The 21,967-nt window shown below is 39.0% G+C and overlaps 1 protein-coding gene across 1 annotated transcript in view; it reads left to right on the forward strand.

Annotated features, from left to right (window-relative positions):
* LOC129773738 (uncharacterized) overlaps positions 1-11,843 on the forward strand; it is a 28,780-nt gene extending 16,937 nt beyond the window's left edge. The window contains exons 2-4 of the mRNA XM_055777382.1: positions 10,452-11,006; positions 11,097-11,761; positions 11,809-11,843. Coding sequence (XP_055633357.1) covers positions 10,452-11,006; positions 11,097-11,761; positions 11,809-11,843 — 1,255 coding nt within the window. The remainder of the gene's footprint in view (positions 1-10,451; positions 11,007-11,096; positions 11,762-11,808) is intronic.
* The last annotated feature ends 10,124 nt before the right edge of the window (positions 11,844-21,967 follow it).

Raw genomic sequence — 21,967 nt, forward strand, 5'->3', positions numbered from 1 at the left:
TTGGGCGGGTTCGTGCTTCCTAGAAAAAACGACCATTTCAGTTTTCTCCGTAGAGAATTCGATACCCAGCTTGAGGGCCCACGTGAACAAATTGTTCAGGGTATCTTGCAACGACTTTTGCAGAACGACGGGATTAGTACCCGTGATGGAAATAACTCCATCGTCTGCAAGTTGTCTCAGCGTGCAGTCTCTAGTTAGACAATCATCTATATCATTGACGTAAAAACTGTACAAGAGGGGGCTTAGGCAGGAGCCTTGTGGTAGGCCCATTAAACTGTATCGAGAAGATTTCAAGCTGCCATGATTGAAAAACATGTGCTTTTCTGACAGTAAATTGTACAGGAAATTATTCAGAATTGGTGGAAGTCCACGATTATTAATTTTCTCTGAGAGAATTTCCATGGAAACTGAATCAAATGCCCCTTTGATATCGAGGAAAACGGAAGCCATTTGTTCTTTGCGAGCAAATGCGATTTGGATTTCAGAAGATAGCAGCGCCAGACAATCGTTCGTCCCTTTACCTCGGCGGAAGCCAAACTGCGTATTTGACAGCAAATTGTTCGCTTCAACCCACTTGTCCAAACGAAGTAGAATCATTTTCTCTAACAATTTGCGAATACAGGATAACATTGCAATCGGCCTATACGAGTTGTGATCGCAAGCCGGCTTGTTGGGTTTTCGTATGGCTATCACTCTCACTTGCCTCCAGTCATATGGGACAATATTCAGCTCCAGAAACTTGTTGAACAAGTTCAGCAAACGCTGTTTCGCCAAGTCGGGAATATTCTTCAACAAGTTGAATTTAATCTTGTCCGGCCCAGGAGCTGAATTGTTACATGAGAGGAGGGCAATTGAGAATTCTACCATCGAAAAATTCTCATAATCGCATTGGAGCGGAATATCGCGTACGACGCTTTGTGCAGGAACAGAATCGGGACAAGCCTTTCTTGCAAATTTGAAAATCCAACGGTCAGAGTATTCCTCACTTTCATTTGTATGGTTCCAGCCACGCATTCTCCTAGCCGTATTCCGAAGAGTGCTCATAGCGGTCTCCCTTGACAAACCATTGACGAACTTCCGCCAATATCCACGCTTTTTTGCTTTAATCAGACCTTTTAGTTTGGCTTCTAGAGCTTGGTACTTTCGAAACCATTCCACTAGTCCAGTTTTCCGGAATTTTTTGAAAGCGGATGATTTTTCAAGGTAGACCTTTGAACACTCCTTGTCCCACCAAAGTGATGGAGGACGACGTCGGAAAGTGGTAGCAGGAACACGTTTCTTTTGAGCTTGAAGTGCGCTTTCGTAAATCAAACTCGATATAAAGTTATACTCGTCGAGTGGAGGAAGTTCATGCATTGAAACAAGTGCTTCAGATATTATTTCTGCAAATTTTCTCCAGTCAATATTTTTCGTGAGGTCATACGCAATATCGACTGACTCACGAGAACCTGATTCATTGGCGATCGATAAAATTATTGGCAGGTGGTCACTACCGTGGGGATCTTGGATTACCTTCCACGTGCAATCCAGGGATAACGCAGAAGAGCAAAGTGATATGTCTAGCATACTTGCCCGTGCAGGGGGGTTGGCTATTCTAGTTGCTTCCCCAGTATTCAAAACTGTCAATTTGAAGTTGTCGCACAGATCATAAATCAAAGTGGCACGGTTGTCATCGTAGAGTGAACCCCATGCTGTTCCATGGGAGTTGAGGTCACCTAAGATTAGCCGCGGCTCCGGCAGTGCCTCGATGATATCAAAAAACTGATGGCGGCCAACCATAGTTCTTGGAGGAATATATATCGAGGCAATGCAGAGGTCTTTGCCATTGATTTGGGTCTGGCAAGCGACAACTTCAATGCCTGTCATCGATGGGAGAGTGACTCTATAGAAGGAGTGACATTTTGACGTGGGACTACGTCTAACCGGAATATATGGAGGGTAAAATGAAAACCTAAACACAGAACATGCAGGAAAAAATGAAAGATTTCGAACACAGACTTTAAAACCAAGCAGCGAAATTGGCATTGCAAGCACACGAAAGAGCCTAGAGGCGAGTGAACTGAAAAGTTTAAACCCTCTTAAAGCCAAAAAGAAGAAAAAGAACACACGAAAGTAGGGGGAGCTTTTGTTCCCACCGAAATGTGTTCCCTAATAGAGATTTCTAAACCAAGGTGCCTGGAGAAATCGGTATTTCAAATTCATGCAAGTCGGGGGTATTTTTGTTCCGACTGGAATGTGTTTCCCTAACACAGACTTCAAATCCATGAAGCGTGGGGAAATCGGCATTGCGAATTCATACAAATCGGGGGTATTTTTGCTCCGATTGAAATGTGTTTCCCTAACACAGACTTCAAAACCGTGGTTTCTGGGGAAATCGGCTCTGCAAATAAATGCAAACTGCGAGTACTTTTGTCCTCGCTTGCCTTTGTGCAGAGTGGAATATGTCTGTCCTAACATGATCTTCTAAACTTAGGAACCTGGGAAAATCGTGCAGCCACTAGAAGCGAATGAACTTATCAGTTTCAAGCAAATTCGAGATTCGAGAAGTATGTACACTTTTGGGATGTAAACTTCAGAGGGAAATGTAAAATAAAATAATCGTTTGATAATTTTTTTTGTCTTTATTGGAAAGATTTTCAGCCTTAGGCTGGTTCATCAAACGTTTGATAATTCTTCCGTACAAATATTTTGTTCTAGTCATCATACCAAACGTAAAAGGTCCGTCATTAAATTTACTTGTAACGAAGAACAATCAATCACAATAAATGAATTGACTTTACACGGCATTTATAGGGGGTGAAATGGAAATCTAGGCACTGAACAAGTAGGAAAAAATGCAAGATTTGGAACGCTTATAACTCGAGCATTTCTCAATAGATCGCAAAGGTTTTTGCATCAATTGATAGGAAATATATCTACGCATCTATCATAACGAATAACATTTCATTTTTCTTGAGATAAATAATTGAATAATTGTGAAATATCAAGCATTGTCAAAATGCACTATGTGCCCATTTTTGATTGGTCCATTTTGTGCTCCTCATATCGTACCGACCAAAACGGGCAACCAGAGAATGAAGCACGATTGGAAAGGAAAAAGAAAAAATGAACGAAACATTGGTCGCAGTCTCACACATGCGTAATTCTCGAGCCAGCCAGTCAGCTTAAAAATCCCCGCTCCGCTGCCGTAACGATCATTCTTTGTGTGGACACCGACTGGACAACATCGTTGCTGGACGAGCTGGACGGCGAGGGATCGAGTGCCTTTCTCAAGGCAAGAGGGCGGAGGTGGTAGCGCTGGAGTAGAGTAGAGAAGAGTTTTCAAAGGGCCTTTCTCAAGGCTAGAGACGAATGAACTGCAAAAGTTTAAAGTCTCTATAATACAATACCTTCCTTCCTTCCGTAACGTTCATTCTCATTCAAACCGTACACCACATCGGTTCGCATCACAACACATCAACAAACCAACCCAAGCAGCCATGTCTGGACATGGTAAAGGAGGAAAAGTGAAGGGAAAGGCAAAATCCCGCTCGAACCGTGTTGATCTGGAGTTCCCCGCAAGGGTAGCTAGGCCGAGCGCGTTAGTACCAGTGCACCAGTCCACCTAGCCGGCGTTATATAGTTTCGGCCGCCGAAGTGATCGAGTTAGCTGGCAAAGCTGCTCGCGACGATAAGAAAACCCGCATTCGGAACAGAACACATTCGGTTCGGTGGACATCAAGACAACAGGCAGTTGCAGCGAGTGGCGAGTGGCGAATGCAATCGCAAAACGGCATCAGGTAGCAGAAGAAAAAAGTTTGTTCTTTATACAAACTGCTTTGGTGGCAAATCCAGAACAAGGCGGCATCGAGGGCGTTCGAAATGGTTTTTTTCAAAACCACGAGTACTAAGTTTTCTAAATTGGAACCATTCCATAAAACAAGGCGCTTTTCAGGGCCATTAAACCTTCCAAAAAAGAGTTTAGGAAATACAGTTCAATGCTTTCTAAAACATTATCCAAAATAATAATAAAACACAAATTGATTTTGTCATAATTTGTTTGCCAGGATATGATGAGTATGTGAATTTGGCAGTTGTTCTGAGCTTATTGATTTTCACCAATTCTTAAATTGCGCTAGAGTATAAAACACGCGGACCCCAAAAAAATATCTTATTTTCTTTCAAACCGTAAACCCGTGTGGTGTACGGCATCGGCATCGTGGACGTAACAAAGGAGGACACGTTAAGGGAAAGGCAAAGTCTCACTCGAACCGTGCAGATCTCCAGTTCCCTGTTGGCCGCATTCACTGATTGCTCCGCAAGGGTAACTAGGCCGAACGGATTGGTGCCGGAGCACCAGTATACCTAACAGCGATTATAGAGTTTCGGCCGTCGGAGTGCTCGAGTTGGCTTGCAAAGCTGCTCATGACAATCAGAAAACACGCATCAAGAACAGAGCAGCTTCGGTTCGGCAAGGCAACAATTAGTTTCAGTGAGTGGCAAAGTCGCATTAAATGTAATTTACTGAACAATATGTCACAAGCTGGATGAGAAGAAATTTTCCAACTGTGAAAGCTGTGGCGAGTGGCAAACGCAATAGCTAAACAGGAAGGTTTAACCGAACAAGATGGGAATATCGAGTGATAACAAAAACACAACACCAAAGGTTCTTTTGAGAACCATCAACATATTCATAAAGAGTAAACAGTAAACTAATCCATTTTTCAGGTAGATAGGTAGGTATTCACGTAGGAGAAGAAAATAAAACAATATATTTAAAATATATATTTAACAAAAGCTGTCCCCTTTGTATAGTCCTACGTCACTCCGGTTATGTCCCCGACATTACCCACCCGTCTTTTTTTTTATCCAAAATATATATTTTAATTAAGGCTCATATGGCGTCAACCTGACGGGGCCGGGAGTTCAATATTTCGACAATGTTTGCCTTATAACTATGTTAGTAATATGTAACTGATTACTCGCGGTTGGCTCGAGGTTAGTATTACAAGTGTTTTCGTAATTGTGATGTTGCTGTCTTCAATCATCTGTACCTGTGCCCGACACGGGATACTTCCTATTGGGATGCAGCTGACCATTAATCAGCAACGCCCCCCTAGTCTGTACCCCATATCTAGCGTGGTGCGTCTTCTCGAGGAATCCAGGATAGAATGGTCACTAGCCGGCGCAATCATCAGCTCGTGTAGAGTTGTCATGAGCGGTACAACCTTTGGCTTTTGTTGAATCATCAGTGGACTGCACAACCTTTGGCCCGTGTATCTGTAAAGAGTGTGTGTATGTATTGCCGCGACTAAGTAAAAGTTTATAGATCGGATAGAGGGATACGAAACAGGGACACAACGAAGGAAACATCATTAAACGTTGACATCGGCGTTTCTGAGGAACAGGTATAGATGAAGCAGAAGATCAGGATCACGACTACCTAAGATATCCCGGACGGGGATGTCCGATTGTCTGCCTTTTGCTCTCAGTGCTATAGAGAGCTGAGAGCGAGCAGCATGGAACCGGATACACGACCAGACAATATGCTCGATGTCGTGGTAGCCATCGCCACAATCACAAAGATTTTTTGCTGCGAGCCCAATGCGATAGAGATGCGCGTTTAGGTTGTAGTGATTGGACATAAGCCGAGATATCACGCGAATGAAATCACGACCTACATTCAATCCCTTGAACCAAGCTTTCGTCGAAACCTTAGGGATAATCGTGTGTAAGCGACCGAACTCATCACCACTCCACATGCGCTGCCAACTAACGAGTGTGTCCTGACGAGGAATGTGAAAAAATTCGTTATAAGCAATTTGCCTTTCAAAAAGTGTGCCTTCTGAAGCGCCCACCTTAGCTAGCGAGTCCGCTTTCTCATTCCCCGGAATCGAGCAATGAGAGGGAACCCATGCTAAGGTAATCTTGAATAATTTTTCGACCAAAACACTCAATAGATGTCTTATTCTTGTTAGGAAATAAGATGAGCGTTTATCAACTTTCATTGAACGAATTGCCTCTATTGAGCTGAGACTGTCTGAAAAAATAAAATAATGGTCGATGGGCAATGTTTCAATGATCCCTAGTGCGTAGTATATCGCACCCAGTTCAGCGACATACACGGAACAAGGATCTTTGAGTTTGAAAGAGGCACTGGAATTTTCATTGAAGATGCCGAAGCCAGTGGACCCGTTCATGAATGAACCGTCAGTAAAGAACATTTTATCAGATCTAATTTTCCCATATTCTGCCGAAAATATCGGCGGAATAGAATCGGAGCGTAGATGATCTGGGATTCCATGGATTTTTTGTCGCATGGACAGATCAAAATTGACAGAGGAATTGCAAAAATATGGGAAGCAAACTTGGTTGGAGATGCCCGGTGAAGGGTGCACTTCATGGGTAAGGAAATCATGGTACAAAGACATAAAACTTGACTGAGGAGTCAGTTAGAGTAGATTTTCGAAGTTATCAATCACCAATGGATTCATGATCTTGCAACGGATGAGAAATCTGTAGGATAATTCTGTGAATCGAAGAGTAAGCGGGGGTACTCCTGCCAAGACTTCGAGACTCATCGTATGTGTCGAATGCAAACACCCCTTTGCTATACGCAAGCAACGATATTGTATTCTCTCCAGCTTGAGAATATGAATCCTGGCAGCTGATCGGAAGCAAAAACTGCCATATTCCAACACTGATAATATCGTTGTTTAATTGACTTTATTATATTTTGTGATTATTTTTTTATCTTTACTTTTTTTTTTTGTAAAATCTCATCAATCAAAATCACTGTTTTTTTTAATGAAATTATAATTTTGTATGTTCATAAAGCATTTGTTTTCCATTAAAAATACATCCAAGATGATTATTATCAATTAACTAGAGGTATAAGAACTATCTATGGAAAATTATGTAAAATAAATCGAACGGTCGATCCGATCCGTACTATCTCACCGCGAAAATTTTCGTATTTTGTAAATCGATATAATCTTATCGAATCGAGCTATTCCTCGAACGTCATGTGTTACGAGTTGCATATTTTGAAACTTTGCCGAAATGTTTCCCAAAGAAAAAAATATCAAGGATCCAACAGGCAAACCAAACAGCTCGAAAATTATGTCGACAGTTTTTACCCGACTGTATCTATAACAGAATAGAGTAAACTCTTTTCAACTGGTGTTGTTCTATTCATCACTATGTTTCCTGAAAGAAATCTATGCAACTAATTGTCATAACATATCAAGGTTTTAAAATAAAAATAACAATACTTCATTGAAAATCACTTTCGCAGTCAAAGGCAAGGTTTTCTCCAACAAAATAGTTTTTATTGATTTTCGAAATCTTATGCAAGATGTTTTCAGCATTCTCAATTGGTCATCTAATAAATTATATGCCTGAAGAAAACATTGTTGAAATTGTTCCTAGTGATTTTTTTGCCTTATTACAAGTTATGATCGAATAACTGGATGTGTGAATATAAAATAACATAAATAAAATAAAATAAAATAGTAACAGTAGATATTTCTTCATATATATATATATAAAAACTGAAACTTTCATGAAGAAATATCTACTGTTACTACTAATATGTTTTATTGAGTTTAGCATAAACATCTTATCAAATGATCACGGCAAGAGATGAAGGAATATTCAACCCATTGCTTTTGGAGGTTTCACTATCTTAGATTTTACCGGTTTAGCGACCGGTAAACCGCGGACTACCCTTTGGCATGGTTTACATGGTTTCGGGACCAAGGGGGCTATATTTTTTATATTTTTTCTTGAAAGCTGAGGTTTACTTACATAACATATCCAGAAATCAGAGAGGTGTTTTTTCCTTTCCAAAGTTAACCCACGTAAAAAAATCATTCGAAGATTTCCACGGAGCTTACAGGCATGTATATCCGGAGAACAATTATTTTTCTATTCTCCTCATGAATATCTCAGAACTGCGCTAGTTTTAAACTGCGAAAAAAATATAAAAAATACGCAATCAAAATCTTGCATATTCGAAAACAGGAAGCGCAGCAATCGCTAAAATTGAGTGCCCTATTTTTAACCCATTAACGAGCAGGCAAAATTTTTTCTACGAAAGCCATTGGTGTAATTTCGATTATTGACGCTAAGGAAACCCCAATGTTCATGTTGTTTCCCCATCTTCTATTTTCCGGGAAATGACTGTTCGAAAAATCGAACATTGGCCGAATCGCGAATCCGAATCCGTAAGTAAGTAAGTAAGTAAGTACTGTGAACTAAAAGTCACTTCAATTAGCAAATATACGGCGTTCCGATTATCCATTTCCCGAAAAATCGAACATTCACCAAAACCTGCAAAGTACAAGTACGCTGCGATAAAACAATGACATTGAGGGTTGAGAGGTATTATTCAGTTGAAAAGTATCATTATTTTCTGTGCTACAGAGGTTAGATATGTTGGTATTGATTCATCAGAAAAAAAGTTCATAATGGCCAACGTTCGATTTTTCGAACACACATTTTCTCCTGCTGTTGTTTATTTGTAGAAGGCTCAATCGAATGGTTTTTGCCCTACATTACAATGTGTGTTCTTCTATCAAAGTAATTGTAGAAGAGTTCAAATATTTTTTGTATTTTATTGGGTGTTTTTATTGAACATGAAAACACCTTCCAGATATATTTGCTTTAAATCGAGTTGATTACTAAATAAAGTTATATAAAATTGAATGAAATTGATGGTAAGTGGTAGCTAACAAATTAAGCTATCTTTTGGTGCAAAAACATTACAATATAGTTGCTTTTCAAGGACATGAAAAAATATCAAAGCAGCTGTTCGATTTTTCGAACGTTTGGCACAAAATGGGTTAAATGATTCTTCAGCTTCAGCATTGAAATCGACTTAACCACTACGACTAGTCAATACTCTTCACGATAAAAACTTGGTCTAATGCAATTTGACGTATTTCTTTCGAGCGTGCCATTCAGAAACCTGAGTACCACTCATTTTGTAGGTGTGTGCATGTAGAATGATTCAGTGTAAAGGATTCTTATTTTACGCGATTTTTTTATGTGATTCTATTTCACGCGTTTATTTTCTTACGATTCTCTTCCTCCTGAAATTACGCGATTTGGTACTGCCTGTCGTCGCTTCGTTTGGAAGAGAAAGAGAAAGAGAAGAAAATGAATTCTGTGAGAGTGTGTGCGAGTGTGGTTGTGACGCTATGATGGGCCAATCTTTTTTTTACACGATTGTCTTGAAATTACGCTTTTTTACGCGATTTGCTTAAAATTACGCGATGTTTTTCACGTTTTTTTCACGCACGCATCAGTCGCGTAAAAAAAAAAGAAATCAGTGTATTTTTATTTTGACCTTTGCTCTTCTGTTCTCAAAATTACATTCAAGCAAGAGGAGCAACGTTCGAATCGACGACTTTCCAAGGTTTGCATTCCAATGAGTACACAACACTGTTGGTGGGATTATTCCAAGACAGGCCACGTAGAGCGTTTCTGAACACGTTCGATGCTCTGAACATGAACAGCATGAATTTGGCCCAGACTTGACTGCGTATTTTAAAACGCTGCGGACAAATGCATCATATATACAACGACTTCAGAGCGTAAATGGCGTCGAAATGAGTTGTGTAGCGTCACAGAAATCCAACCATCACATTCGCCTTCGAAATTAATACTGACATCGTTAATAAATGCCATGGCGTGCCAGATGAAATCATAAACTCACGTATCTTGACAAAAGCTTCGCAGGATAGGTACGAAGTTAGCAAGTTTATGATCCAGTATTGTAGGCCAATTCGGTCCATTTTGAGACTAAGACTTTTGACTAAGTCAAAAGCTTTGGAGAAATCGAGAAATCGGCTCCAAACGAAACTCCAGAAAGATTACGGATTTTGCTTGGATATAATTTAAGAGTATTCAATTACCTGCGGAAGCTTTCAACCCATTAACGACCAAGCTGTAAGCCTGTCAGCCTCACATTACGTGAGAGAGGCGACAGAAATAAGTGAAGTGTGCCACAATAAATTGTGATTTTTGGTTTGCATAGTGAAGCAAAACAAAAGCCATCGCACAATTGTCAACAAAGCACAGGGTATTGCATGCGATATAGACCTAGTGAACATATATTGCATGAAATATATTATGCAACATTCTGTTGAAGAAGTGTTGCGGAACTATATATATGTACATGTACATGACATCTAACTCTTCGGTTAAGATTCTGTATATACATATATATTTAGAATATATCCAATTTATTTATTACTTATTTATTTACTATAATTCTTTTTTTTTTTTTTTTTTTTTTTTTTTTTTTTTTTTTCCCCAGCAATGTAAACGCAATGTAAAAATTTTTTTTTTTTTTTTTATTTTTTTTTTTTCTTTTATTATTTTATTATTATATATATATATTTTTTTTTTTTTTTTTTTTTTGTTTTTTGTTTTATTTGTTTCTCTAGTTTTTCCCCCTTTTAAAGATTGGATATAAATATGCAACCGTCCAACTCAACCGAATTGAATTCCATCAAGATTCAAATTGATGAAAACTCGAACGACGAAGGACTTCACAGCAAATCGCTGGAAGACATTGCTTCTTGTTCTTCGTCCATTCTTAACTCTCCAAATCATGACACCCTTGATGAAGAGATGAGCGGTGAGGATGACAAAATAAATATCACCATCAAAGAAATTCGCCAAGGAATGAGTGATACTAATCGGATGGAGTCTTTGGTCGAACGCCAGACGAAGACATTCGACAAATCGAACAACAAAATGAGTGGAGCGACGAGGAGGCGCATGAAAAGATTCATTCAACGAGGCTATGACAAACAACAAGCCCGTGAAATGGCTCTTGAGAAGCCTCCATCTGATGTTCCGGCGAAAAGACCTAGCAATGCAATGGACTTGAGTGGCTCTAGTGACGGTAAACCTGAACCAAAGCGAATTAAGGACACTTGCAAAGCTAGGCCGTATAACGCTGGAATAGGAAAAACTTTCTCGTTACCCACTGGTTCAAAATCTGCGAACCAAAGGTTTGTTAATGCAAAAAACTGCACTTCCGGGCTTTCCAAGAACCTGGAGGGTGCTAAAAATTGTACACAAACTAACCAACTCTCTTACAGCGATGTAACCATTCGTGTGAAGGTGGGAATACTCCCAAAAAACTATCCAGTAGTTGAGCTAAGCACAGATCAACAAAATCTTATTGAAGATGCAATTTTTGATGCTGTTCTACTTCAGCGGAAAGAACAACTGAAACCAAAATTTGCCAATTGCACCTACAAACCAGGGTACATGATTATCAACTGTCTCGACAAACCTACGTCTGAGTGGTTGATGAAATTGGTCCCTTCCCTAGTTCCGTGGAAAGACGCGGAGCTTCTGGCTGTCGATGAGAGCAACATTCCAAAGCCAGACATTCTTGTTACAATCTTTCCGAAGAGTGTAAAATACGATAACAACATAATTAAAGCGCTTATAGAGAGCCAAAATAACAACATCAACACTGACGCGTGGAGAATCCTAAAACGCTCAGTGATCAATAATTTGCACATCGAGTGGGCACTCACGGTCGACGGAGCATCAATGAAGACGCTAGTTAACCGAGGCATGACCATCAATTATAAATTTGGGCAAATTTCGTTCAGAAAATCAAATAGAAGTTCAGGCAAACCCAAAACAAAAGACCCAGAGGTCTCTGATGAAGGGAAGAATCCAAACTCTGGACAAACGGGCTCCACTTGTTCAGACCTAGAGGGCAAAACCAAAGGCGTCAAATGCGTCAGCGGTATACAGAACTCAGGGTCAAACAAAATCAGTGCCTGTTTGTTCCAGAGGGAGAGTTCAAGCACTTCATCAAGAAGACCTGAAATCACTGCTGGCTGTTCAAAAAGCTTCAATGATACCACTACGAATGTTCAGAAGCAGACCAGCACAAAGACAATTGGAAGCCACTCCAATCAGAGGGATAATCTCATGCCCCTGAAGAATGGTAACCAACAAAACCCACAAAATACAGAATAATGTAAAACTCATTCAGGTGAACCTTCACCACGCCAAGGGAGCAAGTAGTGTCCTATGCAGAAGGTTCATTCACGAGAATTTGGACGTGGCTCTTATTCAAGAGCCTTGGTTCAACAATCATAGAATCCGAGGAATTTCTACACCAAAAAGTAAGCTCATTTACGATAGCACACAAACTGCACCAAGGGCAGCAATTCTTCTACGGGATAACATTGAACATGTACCCTTTACAGAATTCATCAATAGAGACATCGTGGCAATACAATTGGAGGTACCAACGACCCGAGGGAAAACCGCCATCATCATCGCATCAGCTTATTTTCCAGGAGACAACGTTGAAATTCCCCCATTAGAAGTTGCTGCGTTGGTTCAACACTGTAAATTGAAGAACAAACAATTCATAATAGGATGTGACGCTAATGCCCATCATACGGTCTGGGGTAGTAGCGACGTCAATACTAGAGGTGAGTGTTTGCTTGAATATTTAATGTCGCATAATATTAACATTTGTAACCAGGGAAACGATCCAACATTCGTTAACTCAGTTAGACAAGAAGTTCTTGATCTAACACTCTGTAGCTCTAAATTATCAGATACGTTAAAGAATTGGCATGTGTCAAGTGAAGAATCGCTATCTGATCACAAACATATAATGTTTAATTATAATTCAGGAGATCTTCTGATAGAACAATTCAGAGACCCTAGAAAAACAAACTGGGATATTTATCATTCCAAACTTCTCGACAATAATTCGATGTCATTGAAAATTATTTCTTCCACTGAACAGCTTGAGCTAGTTTCGTCGGAATATGGAACCAATATTTCATCAACATTTGAAGAAAGCTGTCCACTAACGCGGAAAACATCAAGTAAGGATGCATCTTGGTGGAACAAAAAACTCGAAAAGCTTAGGAAATTATCTAGAAAACTTTTCAACAAGGCAAAAATTACTTCTAATTGGACAGAGTACAAAAACTGTCTAACGGAATATAATAAAGAAATTCGCAAATCCAAAAGAAGGACTTGGAAGCTCACTTGTGAGCAAGTTGAAAACATACCTGCTGTAGCAAGACTCCATAAAGCCCTCTCAAAGGATCATACCAATGATCTTGGTAGTCTAAGAAAAGAAAATGGACAGTTCACAACCGATTCTCAGGAGACACTTAGTATCATGATGGAAACACACTTCCCAGGATCAATCCAAATGACTTCGGGAAACGCACAGGTCCTCAATACAGCTCAATCTTGTCCAATCAGAGACGAGAATAGAGCTAATGAAATGGCTAGGGCGGTCTTCACGAAGTCAAGGGTTGAGTGGGCAGTGGATTCCTTGAAGCCCTTTAAATCTCCAGGACCAGACGGGATTTATCCGGTGCTGTTACAAAAATGCAAGGATATCACTGTCCCTCTTCTAACGGAGATGTTTAGAGCTAGTATGGTACTAAGCTACATTCCTAGTAAATGGCGAGAAGTCCGGGTTATATTTATTCCCAAAGCTGGCAATCGTGACAGGACAACTCCCAAAGCGTATAGACCAATTAGTCTAACATCTGTCATCTTAAAAATGATGGAAAAGATTATTGATCTCCATATCAAATCATCATATTTGAACAGGAGACCATTAAACAAATCTCAATTTGCCTATCAAGCGAATAAATCAACTGAAACAGCGCTTCACACGTTAATTTCAAAACTAGAGAAGTCTTTAGACGCAAGAGAAATCTCACTTACAGCTTTTCTTGATATTGAGGGAGCATTTGATAATGCTTCACACAATTCTATAAGTAGAGCTATGAAAAAATGCGGTTTTGACATGTGCATCTCCAAATGGATACATGCTATGTTAGCCAACCGAATGATAACAGCCAAATTAGGAGGATCAACTCTAACGACGAAACCAACAAGAGGCTGCCCTCAAGGAGGAGTTCTGTCTCCTTTGCTGTGGTCTCTTGTTGTTGATGAACTTCTCAACAATCTGACCAACCAGGGGTACGAAGTCATTGGATTTGCCGATGACATAACTATTTTAGTTAGGGGTATATGTGAGCATACTATTTCCAACAGAATGCAGACAGCCCTAAACTACACACTCAAATGGTGCAAACTGGAAGGACTCAGCGTCAATCCTTCTAAAACAGTTATAATTCCATTCACCAGGAAAAGAAAGTACAAGATTGCAAATCTTAGATTAGGAGGTGTACAATTGGAGCTTTCCAAACGAACAAAATATTTAGGTGTCATACTTGATCAAAAGCTAAACTGGAACGACCACCTAGAGTATGCTATTTCTAAAGCCCGAACTGCTCTTTGGGCATGTAGTAGTATATTCGGAAAAAAATGGGGTCTAAAACCGAGAATGATTCACTGGGTATACTCGGCAATTGTGAGACCCAGGTTAAGTTATGCTTCGTTAGTGTGGTGGCCTAAAACAACACAAATATCAGCTCAGAAAAAGCTTGATAAACTACAACGTCTGGCATGCCTATCAATAACTGGAGCAATGCCCAGTATTCCTTCCAAAGCCCTAGATGCTCTTTTATACCTTCTACCCCTGCACCAATATGTGCAACTTGAAGCGGAAAAAGGTGCTCTTAGGCTTAAACGTACGAAACAATTCCAACAAGGAGATCTTAAGGGGCACTTGCAAATCCTGAAAGATTTTCAACTGAATCCTATATTAATCATGAACGAAGACTGGATGGAAACAGAGACTAACTTCAGCGTTCCTTTCAAAGTGATTGAATCCAATCGCAGCGTATGGGAAGAAGGTGGTCCAATAACTCGTCCGGGATCACTCGTGTTTTACACAGATGGGTCAAAAATTGGAAAATCTACAGGAGCTGGGATTACTGGACCAGGGATAGATGTCTCAATTCCAATGGGACAGTGGCCTACAGTTTTTCAAGCAGAAATACATGCTATTCTAACATGTACAAACATTTGTTTGGCTAGGAAACACAGGTATGCCAGTATCTGTATTTTCTCAGATAGCCAAGCAGCTCTAAATGCATTGAAAGCATATACTTGTCAGTCAAAGCTAGTTTGGGAATGTATTCTTTCTTTAAAAAAACTAGCTGTAACTAATGACGTTAATCTATACTGGGTGCCTGGTCACTGCGGTATAGAAGGTAATGAAAAAGCTGATCTTCTAGCAAGATTAGGATCTTCAACTAAATTCGTCGGACCTGAGCCATTTTGCGGATTATCTACATCCTGTCTGAAATCCGAGCTCAAATCCTGGAAAATATCGATGATTGAAGCCAACTGGAGAGCTCTATCAACATCACGACAATCAAGATCATTCATTACACCTTGTAATAGAATAACACGCAGCCTACTCAGCTTGAATAAAGCCGATCTGAGTATGTTGACTGGGCTATTGACCGGACATTGTCCGAGCAGGTATCATCTCAAAAAAATTGGGAAAATAACGGATGATAAATGTCGTTTCTGCAATTTTGATGCTGAAACTTCGGAACATTTACTGTGTCAATGCAGTGTATTGATTCAGCAAAGACTGCGGATTCTTGGAAAGGGCATTCTTATGCCTAACGAGATATGGTCTGCTGAACCAAAAAAGGTAAGAAACTTCTTAAAAGAAGTCATACCTTCTTGGGGGGAGATGCAAAGTCCTAGTGCGACTATCACTTATTCCTTGAGTGATGGAACGAACTGACAGCGCATATATAGTAAACTGGAGTGCACCACAATAGATCAAACTAATGGTCGCAGTGGTTCAATGCTCCTACAGAAGAAAAAAAAAAAAAAAAAAGCTGTAAAAATTATTTTTTTGACGAAAGCCATTGGTGTAATTTGGATTATTGATGGTAAAGAAACCCCAATGTTCAAGAATTATTTTTTCCCATTTTCCGTTTTCTGGGAAATGACTGTTCCAAAAATCGAACATTGGCCGAAACCTGCACTTTTTGACGTAGGACTACGTCTTTCATTTCTATACCGGGGTGTAAAATCAAAGTTTCGAAAACGAAAGCGTTACGCCGGAGATCGAGATTTTGAGCGTTAATAGCTCCTAAACAACTGAACGAAATGGTATGATAAACACTTCATTCGAAAGATAAAATGTCTACGCGTTCTATACTTGTTACTTTCTGATCCAAAAACTTGTTTCAATAGTCTTAAAATTGCTTTCAAAACAGGCTATTGAAATCACCAATCGGTATATAAGCGAGCGGCGCTCGGAAATCCACTCAGTTCTAATTGAACAGCGATTGGAGCATGTTGTCGCTGTTGCGGTGAAGCTCTTTATTTATCATGAAAGCGCGGATGAACGGTGTCACCAAGAGCCTGTTTGTGCACCCTAGGCCAGAAGGGAATCTATCAGGAGGAGAGTGATGCCACAAACGGTTCCCTGGGAAGACATCGCTACACACACATACACGCGCGGCTATTAACAGGTGGTTATCGAGTTGGCATTAACCACTGGTGGGCTTCCAGTATCGAGGAAAATGTGGAAATATCTAATCGTTACTGAGAATAATCTGCCAGTTCCTCTGGGAATTTTCAAAATATATTCATGTGAAAGAGTTTAATTGAATGTTTTCTATCCATGTTATACTGTGACCAAATATGTTTCAATCAAGTGCTATTAACAGGTGGTTATCGAGTTGGCATTAACCACTGGTGGGCTTCCAGTATCGAGGAAAATGTGGAAATATCTAATCGTTACTTAAAATAATCTGCCAGTTCCTTTGGGAATTTTCAAAATATATTCATGTGAAAGAGTTTAATTGAATGTTTTCTATCCATGTAACACTGTGACCAAATATGTTTCAATCAAGTGCTATTAACAGGTGGTTATCGAGTTGGCATTAACCACTGGTGGGCTTCCAGTATCGAGGAAAATGTGGAAATATCTAATCGTTACTGAAAATAATCTGCCAGTTCCTTTGGGAATTTTCAAAATATATTCATGTGAAAGAGTTTAATTGAATGTTTTCTATCCATGTAACACTGTGACCAAATATGTTTCAATCAAGTGCTATTAACAGGTGGTTATCGAGTTGGCATTAACCACTGGTGGGCTTCCAGTATCGAGGAAAATGTGGAAATATCTAATCGTTACTGAAAATAATCTGCCAGTTCCTTTGGGAATTTTCAAAATATATTCATGTGAAAGAGTTTAATTGAATGTTTTCTATCCATGTAACACTGTGACCAAATACATTTGGTTTTGTGGTTTTTCAATCAATCGCAATTAACAGGATAGCTTCAGAAGATTATTCTTCCCCATCAGTAGGATATTTCCGTATCCAATATTGTATGCGCCCGCAATCGATTATTGCTCAGTCGCCGAAAGTTCCGAGCTCAGAGAGTTCATTCCCCTCTAGTTTGCCTTCCAAATTGCCATCGTAAACCACACCTTCTCTCGGTTCAATCACACACAAAAAGCATACTTAAGCGATATTCTGGTGGTGAGACACATTCATTTTTCGTGAGGACATCGACAAGACAACATCGTTGCCTAACGTGCTGGAGGAGGTGGACGGCGAAGGATCGACACATACACGCGCAGAACTCTTTCCGTTAGGATGCCATTCAGCATCGAGAAAGTTCCGGAAAGATCTAATCATTGCTGGAAAATAATCTGCCAGTTCCTTTGGGAATTTTCAAAATATATTCATGTGAAAGAGTTTAATTGAATGTTTTCTATCCATGTAACACTGTGACCAAATATGTTTCAATCAAGTGCTATTAACAGGTGGTTATCGAGTTGGCATTAACCACTGGTGGGCTTCCAGTATCGAGGAAAATGTGGAAATATCTAATCGTTACTTAAAATAATCTGCCAGTTCCTTTGGGAATTTTCAAAATATATTCATTTGAAAGAGTTTAATTGAATGTTTTCTATCCATGTAACACTGTGACCAAATATGTTTCAATCAAGTGCTATTAACAGGTGGTTATCGAGTTGGCATTAACCACTGGTGGGCTTCCAGTATCGAGGAAAATGTGGAAATATCTAATCGTTACTTAAAATAATCTGCCAGTTCCTTTGGGAATTTTCAAAATATATTCATTTGAAAGAGTTTAATTGAATGTTTTCTATCCATGTTACACTGTGACCAAATATGTTTCAATCAAGTGCTATTAACAGGTGGTTATCGAGTTGGCATTAACCAATGGTGGGCTTCCAGTATCGAGGAATATGTGGAAATAACTAATCGTTACTGAAAATAATCTGCCAGTTCATCCATGTAACACTGTGACCAAATACATTTGGTTTTGTGGTTTTTCAATCAATCGCAATCAACAGGATAGCTTCTGAAGATTATTCTTCCCCATCAGTAGGATATTTCCGTATCCAATATTGGATGCATAAAACCTTGTGCCTCCAACGTAACGCTCTCGTTTTCGAAGTTCTCCAAATATTCATTCATTCAGAATGAATTCAGATTCAACTTCATACAAATGATCTCTATATCAACGAGAGTCCTACGTCACCCTTGCGGTTATACCATAGATATAACCCACTTCCTGTTTTTTTGCAAGCACAAACATACCGCGAACTGAAAATCAGTTCAATTAGCAAATATACGGTATTCACAAATGCATCAATTTTATATTCACGAACGAACAAGCACTGGAGAATAGAGGTCTCTAAGTATAAACCTAAGTTAATACATCTAAGATGAGATGTGACTTTTCTTATTTAATGTAATTTCAACTTATTACTGGCAGGCATATACTGTTGTTTTTATTGTTTACCGTGGACAAATGTCTATGCTTAAGAATTATTTCTTTCTAAGTATCCATTTCCCGAAAAAAAACATTTTCCAATATCTGCAAAGTACCAATATGATGCGAAAAATCAATTGAATCAAGGATTGGGTGGTTATTATTCGGTCTGGCGAAAGAATAATCACATCAACAATTTCATTAAAATCCTCGTTATACGTACTGATCATTTCCTCCAGCTCCTCTACACACGAAATTCTACGGGCCACCGTTACCTAAGGTAATTATGGACAAAAAATCATACAGATTTTCAATAATATTTACTGAATTAATTGATATTTTCCTGTATGAGGCTCAATCGAACGATTTTTGCCCCATATTGCAATGTATGTTCTTTTATAAAAGTAACACATTAGAAAAGTTCACATAATTTTGTATTTTATTGGGTTTTTTAGTAGTTAAATCGAATTTATTGCCCAATAAAGTTCTACAAAACTGAGTGAACTTGATAGTAAGTGGTAGCTAATATATTAAGCTATCTTTTGATGCAAAAACATTACCATATGGTAGCTTTGCAAAGACATGAAACATTATCAAAGTTGGTGTTCGATTTTTCGAACGCTTGGCCTAAAATGGGTTAATGCTTCATGTTTTGGTATTTTTCTTCAGACTCTTGCAATTCTCCTTGGTGCGTTGAGTTTTATGTTGTGCAGAAATCTTTTGGGTAATCGACGACACCCGACAAACCGGTCACGCTTATTCACACACGCCAAGTCAAGAAGCTCACCGTTCACGTTCAGGAGGTCGTTATTTTGATGCAACCCAGACGACAGTATTGGCTCTACTAATGCTAGTTCCTGCTCCGTAGATGCATTAACCCATTAGTGCCCAACGTATGAAATTTAATACGCAAAAATGCCCGTTTTTTGAAAAACTGTTTTTGATAAAACTAAAGTGTTAAGCGCATTTCAAATGATACCACATGACAATTTAAGAGTTTTTTTGTGTCAGTGTCATTTTATATGTCATTTTTGTTGTTTTGTTGTGTTTTGAAGCTTTCAAAGTTCGAGTTCAATGAAGTCGCAGAAGTCAACATAAATTTATCAAAGTTTTACCTCTTAAAGGATTCTAAATTGCTCAAATCTGTGACAAAACACTACTAGACGAGTGTAAAAAATGATATCTAGCAAAAAATCAGAGGAAAATTATGAAACCGCAAAAAAATCTATGCTTACTTTTGAGCGTATGAAATTTCATACGCTGCGCAACTACGGTATATTTTTTTCTCAAAAGGATATATTAGCTTCCCGATAATCCGGAGGAGCTGTACAATTATCTGATTGATTTGGACAAAGACGCTGTCGAAAATCTAGTGTCAACAAATGATATTGACTTTGTCATCGTGCCCCCAAGCGGTGGAGACAGCGATGTGGATGCTGGAGATAGTAACTCGGAGGACGGCCCTTCCGGTTTTGGCAAACAAGTGAATGTCGAGAGCAACATTGAACGAGGCCAATCACAAGAATGCTCCTCGGGCAGCAGCAAGAAGCGGAGAGCCAGACACTGGGAAGAAATGACCTTAAATTCGGATGCAGATGCAGCCGTTGTTCTTGAAGGACATTCACTTGATCTTAGTGATCTCTTCTCGAAACATAAATGGTCTGCCGTTCAAATGTTTCATTACCTATTTGACGCAGATTTCTTTGGACTAGTCACCACAGAGACAAATAAGTACGCACTGCTAAAAGGAGAGACAAGATTCCGTGTGACCGTACCGGAAATGTACACATTTTAAGGAATTGATCCGTGGGACAGAAAGAAAGTGCTAATAAACCATGGAAATGGTTGTTGAAGTTGAATTTTATGAAATAAAACCACCGTTTTGTTTGATATTCAAATGATTTCCATTTTTGATACTGTATCGGCTCAGCGTATGAAATTTCATACGTCAGATATCTCAACTTCCAAAGAACACCAAAATATTGCGGTTCCCCCCGTTTCGGGACAAACCTAGATGGACTAGAAAGTTTCATGCCATTTGGATCAAGTTCTTGTACACCTGGACAATAATAGGTTAAGATGTGAAATGCATTGAAATCATTGCCGAAGGTCCACACTAGATTCGGGATTATAGTCACCTAGGATAGCATCATCAGGGCTGGCCATTCGTTGAATTTGATGAATGGATTCTTCGTAGCGGGAGTAGGTATCCACATGGCAATTGGGGCGGATGTAGATGCTACAGATGTATAGCGAAAACTGAAGAACAATCATGCGGGCGGCTGTTTGCTCCAAACTCGCACATCCTACTATGTAGTTGCACCGAACTACAATTAAGCTCAAAATTCACAGTAATCAATACGCAACCGCCACGGAACAACTGACTAGTGAGTGGGTATCAAATAAAAGATCCGCTTCTTTTTGATTATTTGTTCTTCAATACACACCTTCATTTATGTTGTCATTATAATTATATGTCTTCCATAATATCACAAATCCAATTTAGCTTTTGCTACAAAATGTTTTTTCTTCGACTGTTAAAATTTGGCTATATATTACACCAGCGATGGCTAGGCTGGAATATCCCTGTCAGTGTATAGTAGGGCTTTGGCTTTTTTTATAATTTTTCTTGCAAGCTTTTTCATATAAAATATCTAAAATTGAAAGAGGCATTATTTATTGTAACTTCTATATAACGTACCCTCGTTATAACGTACCCTAGATATAACGTCACTCGATATAACGTACACATTATCAAAGTCCAAAGAAATATTTTTTTCTGAAAGAACAATGATTATCTGTATTTTGATACCAAAGCTTGTATTGTACCATGAACCAATCCAGAAATACAACTGTTTTTTGATTCCAGATTCTAAATGAATAAATATTATATCAACAGTACGAAGGGAAATATCATGAGAATTCTAGTTGAATTTATTTATTAACCTTACTCAAACAGTAACACAATAAAGTAATATAAGCTACGTTTCTGAGTTCTTTATTATGCTTCGATATAACGTACGATTCGATACAACGTACAATTTTGAATGTAAATTGTAAGTTATATCGAAGTTACCCTGTATTGAGTTATGATTTTTCAAAGTTAACCGATGGTACAAAACATCATTTTTCCCTTTTTTCCAAAAATGATCTTTCTTGCGTAAAAATTGGTTGGTTTGGTCATGGATGTAGTCTAGTCGCATAGGAATATTGAACGAAAACTAAAGGCATGTTAACTTTGAGAAATCATAATTCATAAACGAAAAAATACATC

Source organism: Toxorhynchites rutilus, chromosome 3, assembly GCF_029784135.1.
Source record: "Toxorhynchites rutilus septentrionalis strain SRP chromosome 3, ASM2978413v1, whole genome shotgun sequence".
Taxonomy (NCBI): domain Eukaryota; kingdom Metazoa; phylum Arthropoda; class Insecta; order Diptera; family Culicidae; genus Toxorhynchites; species Toxorhynchites rutilus.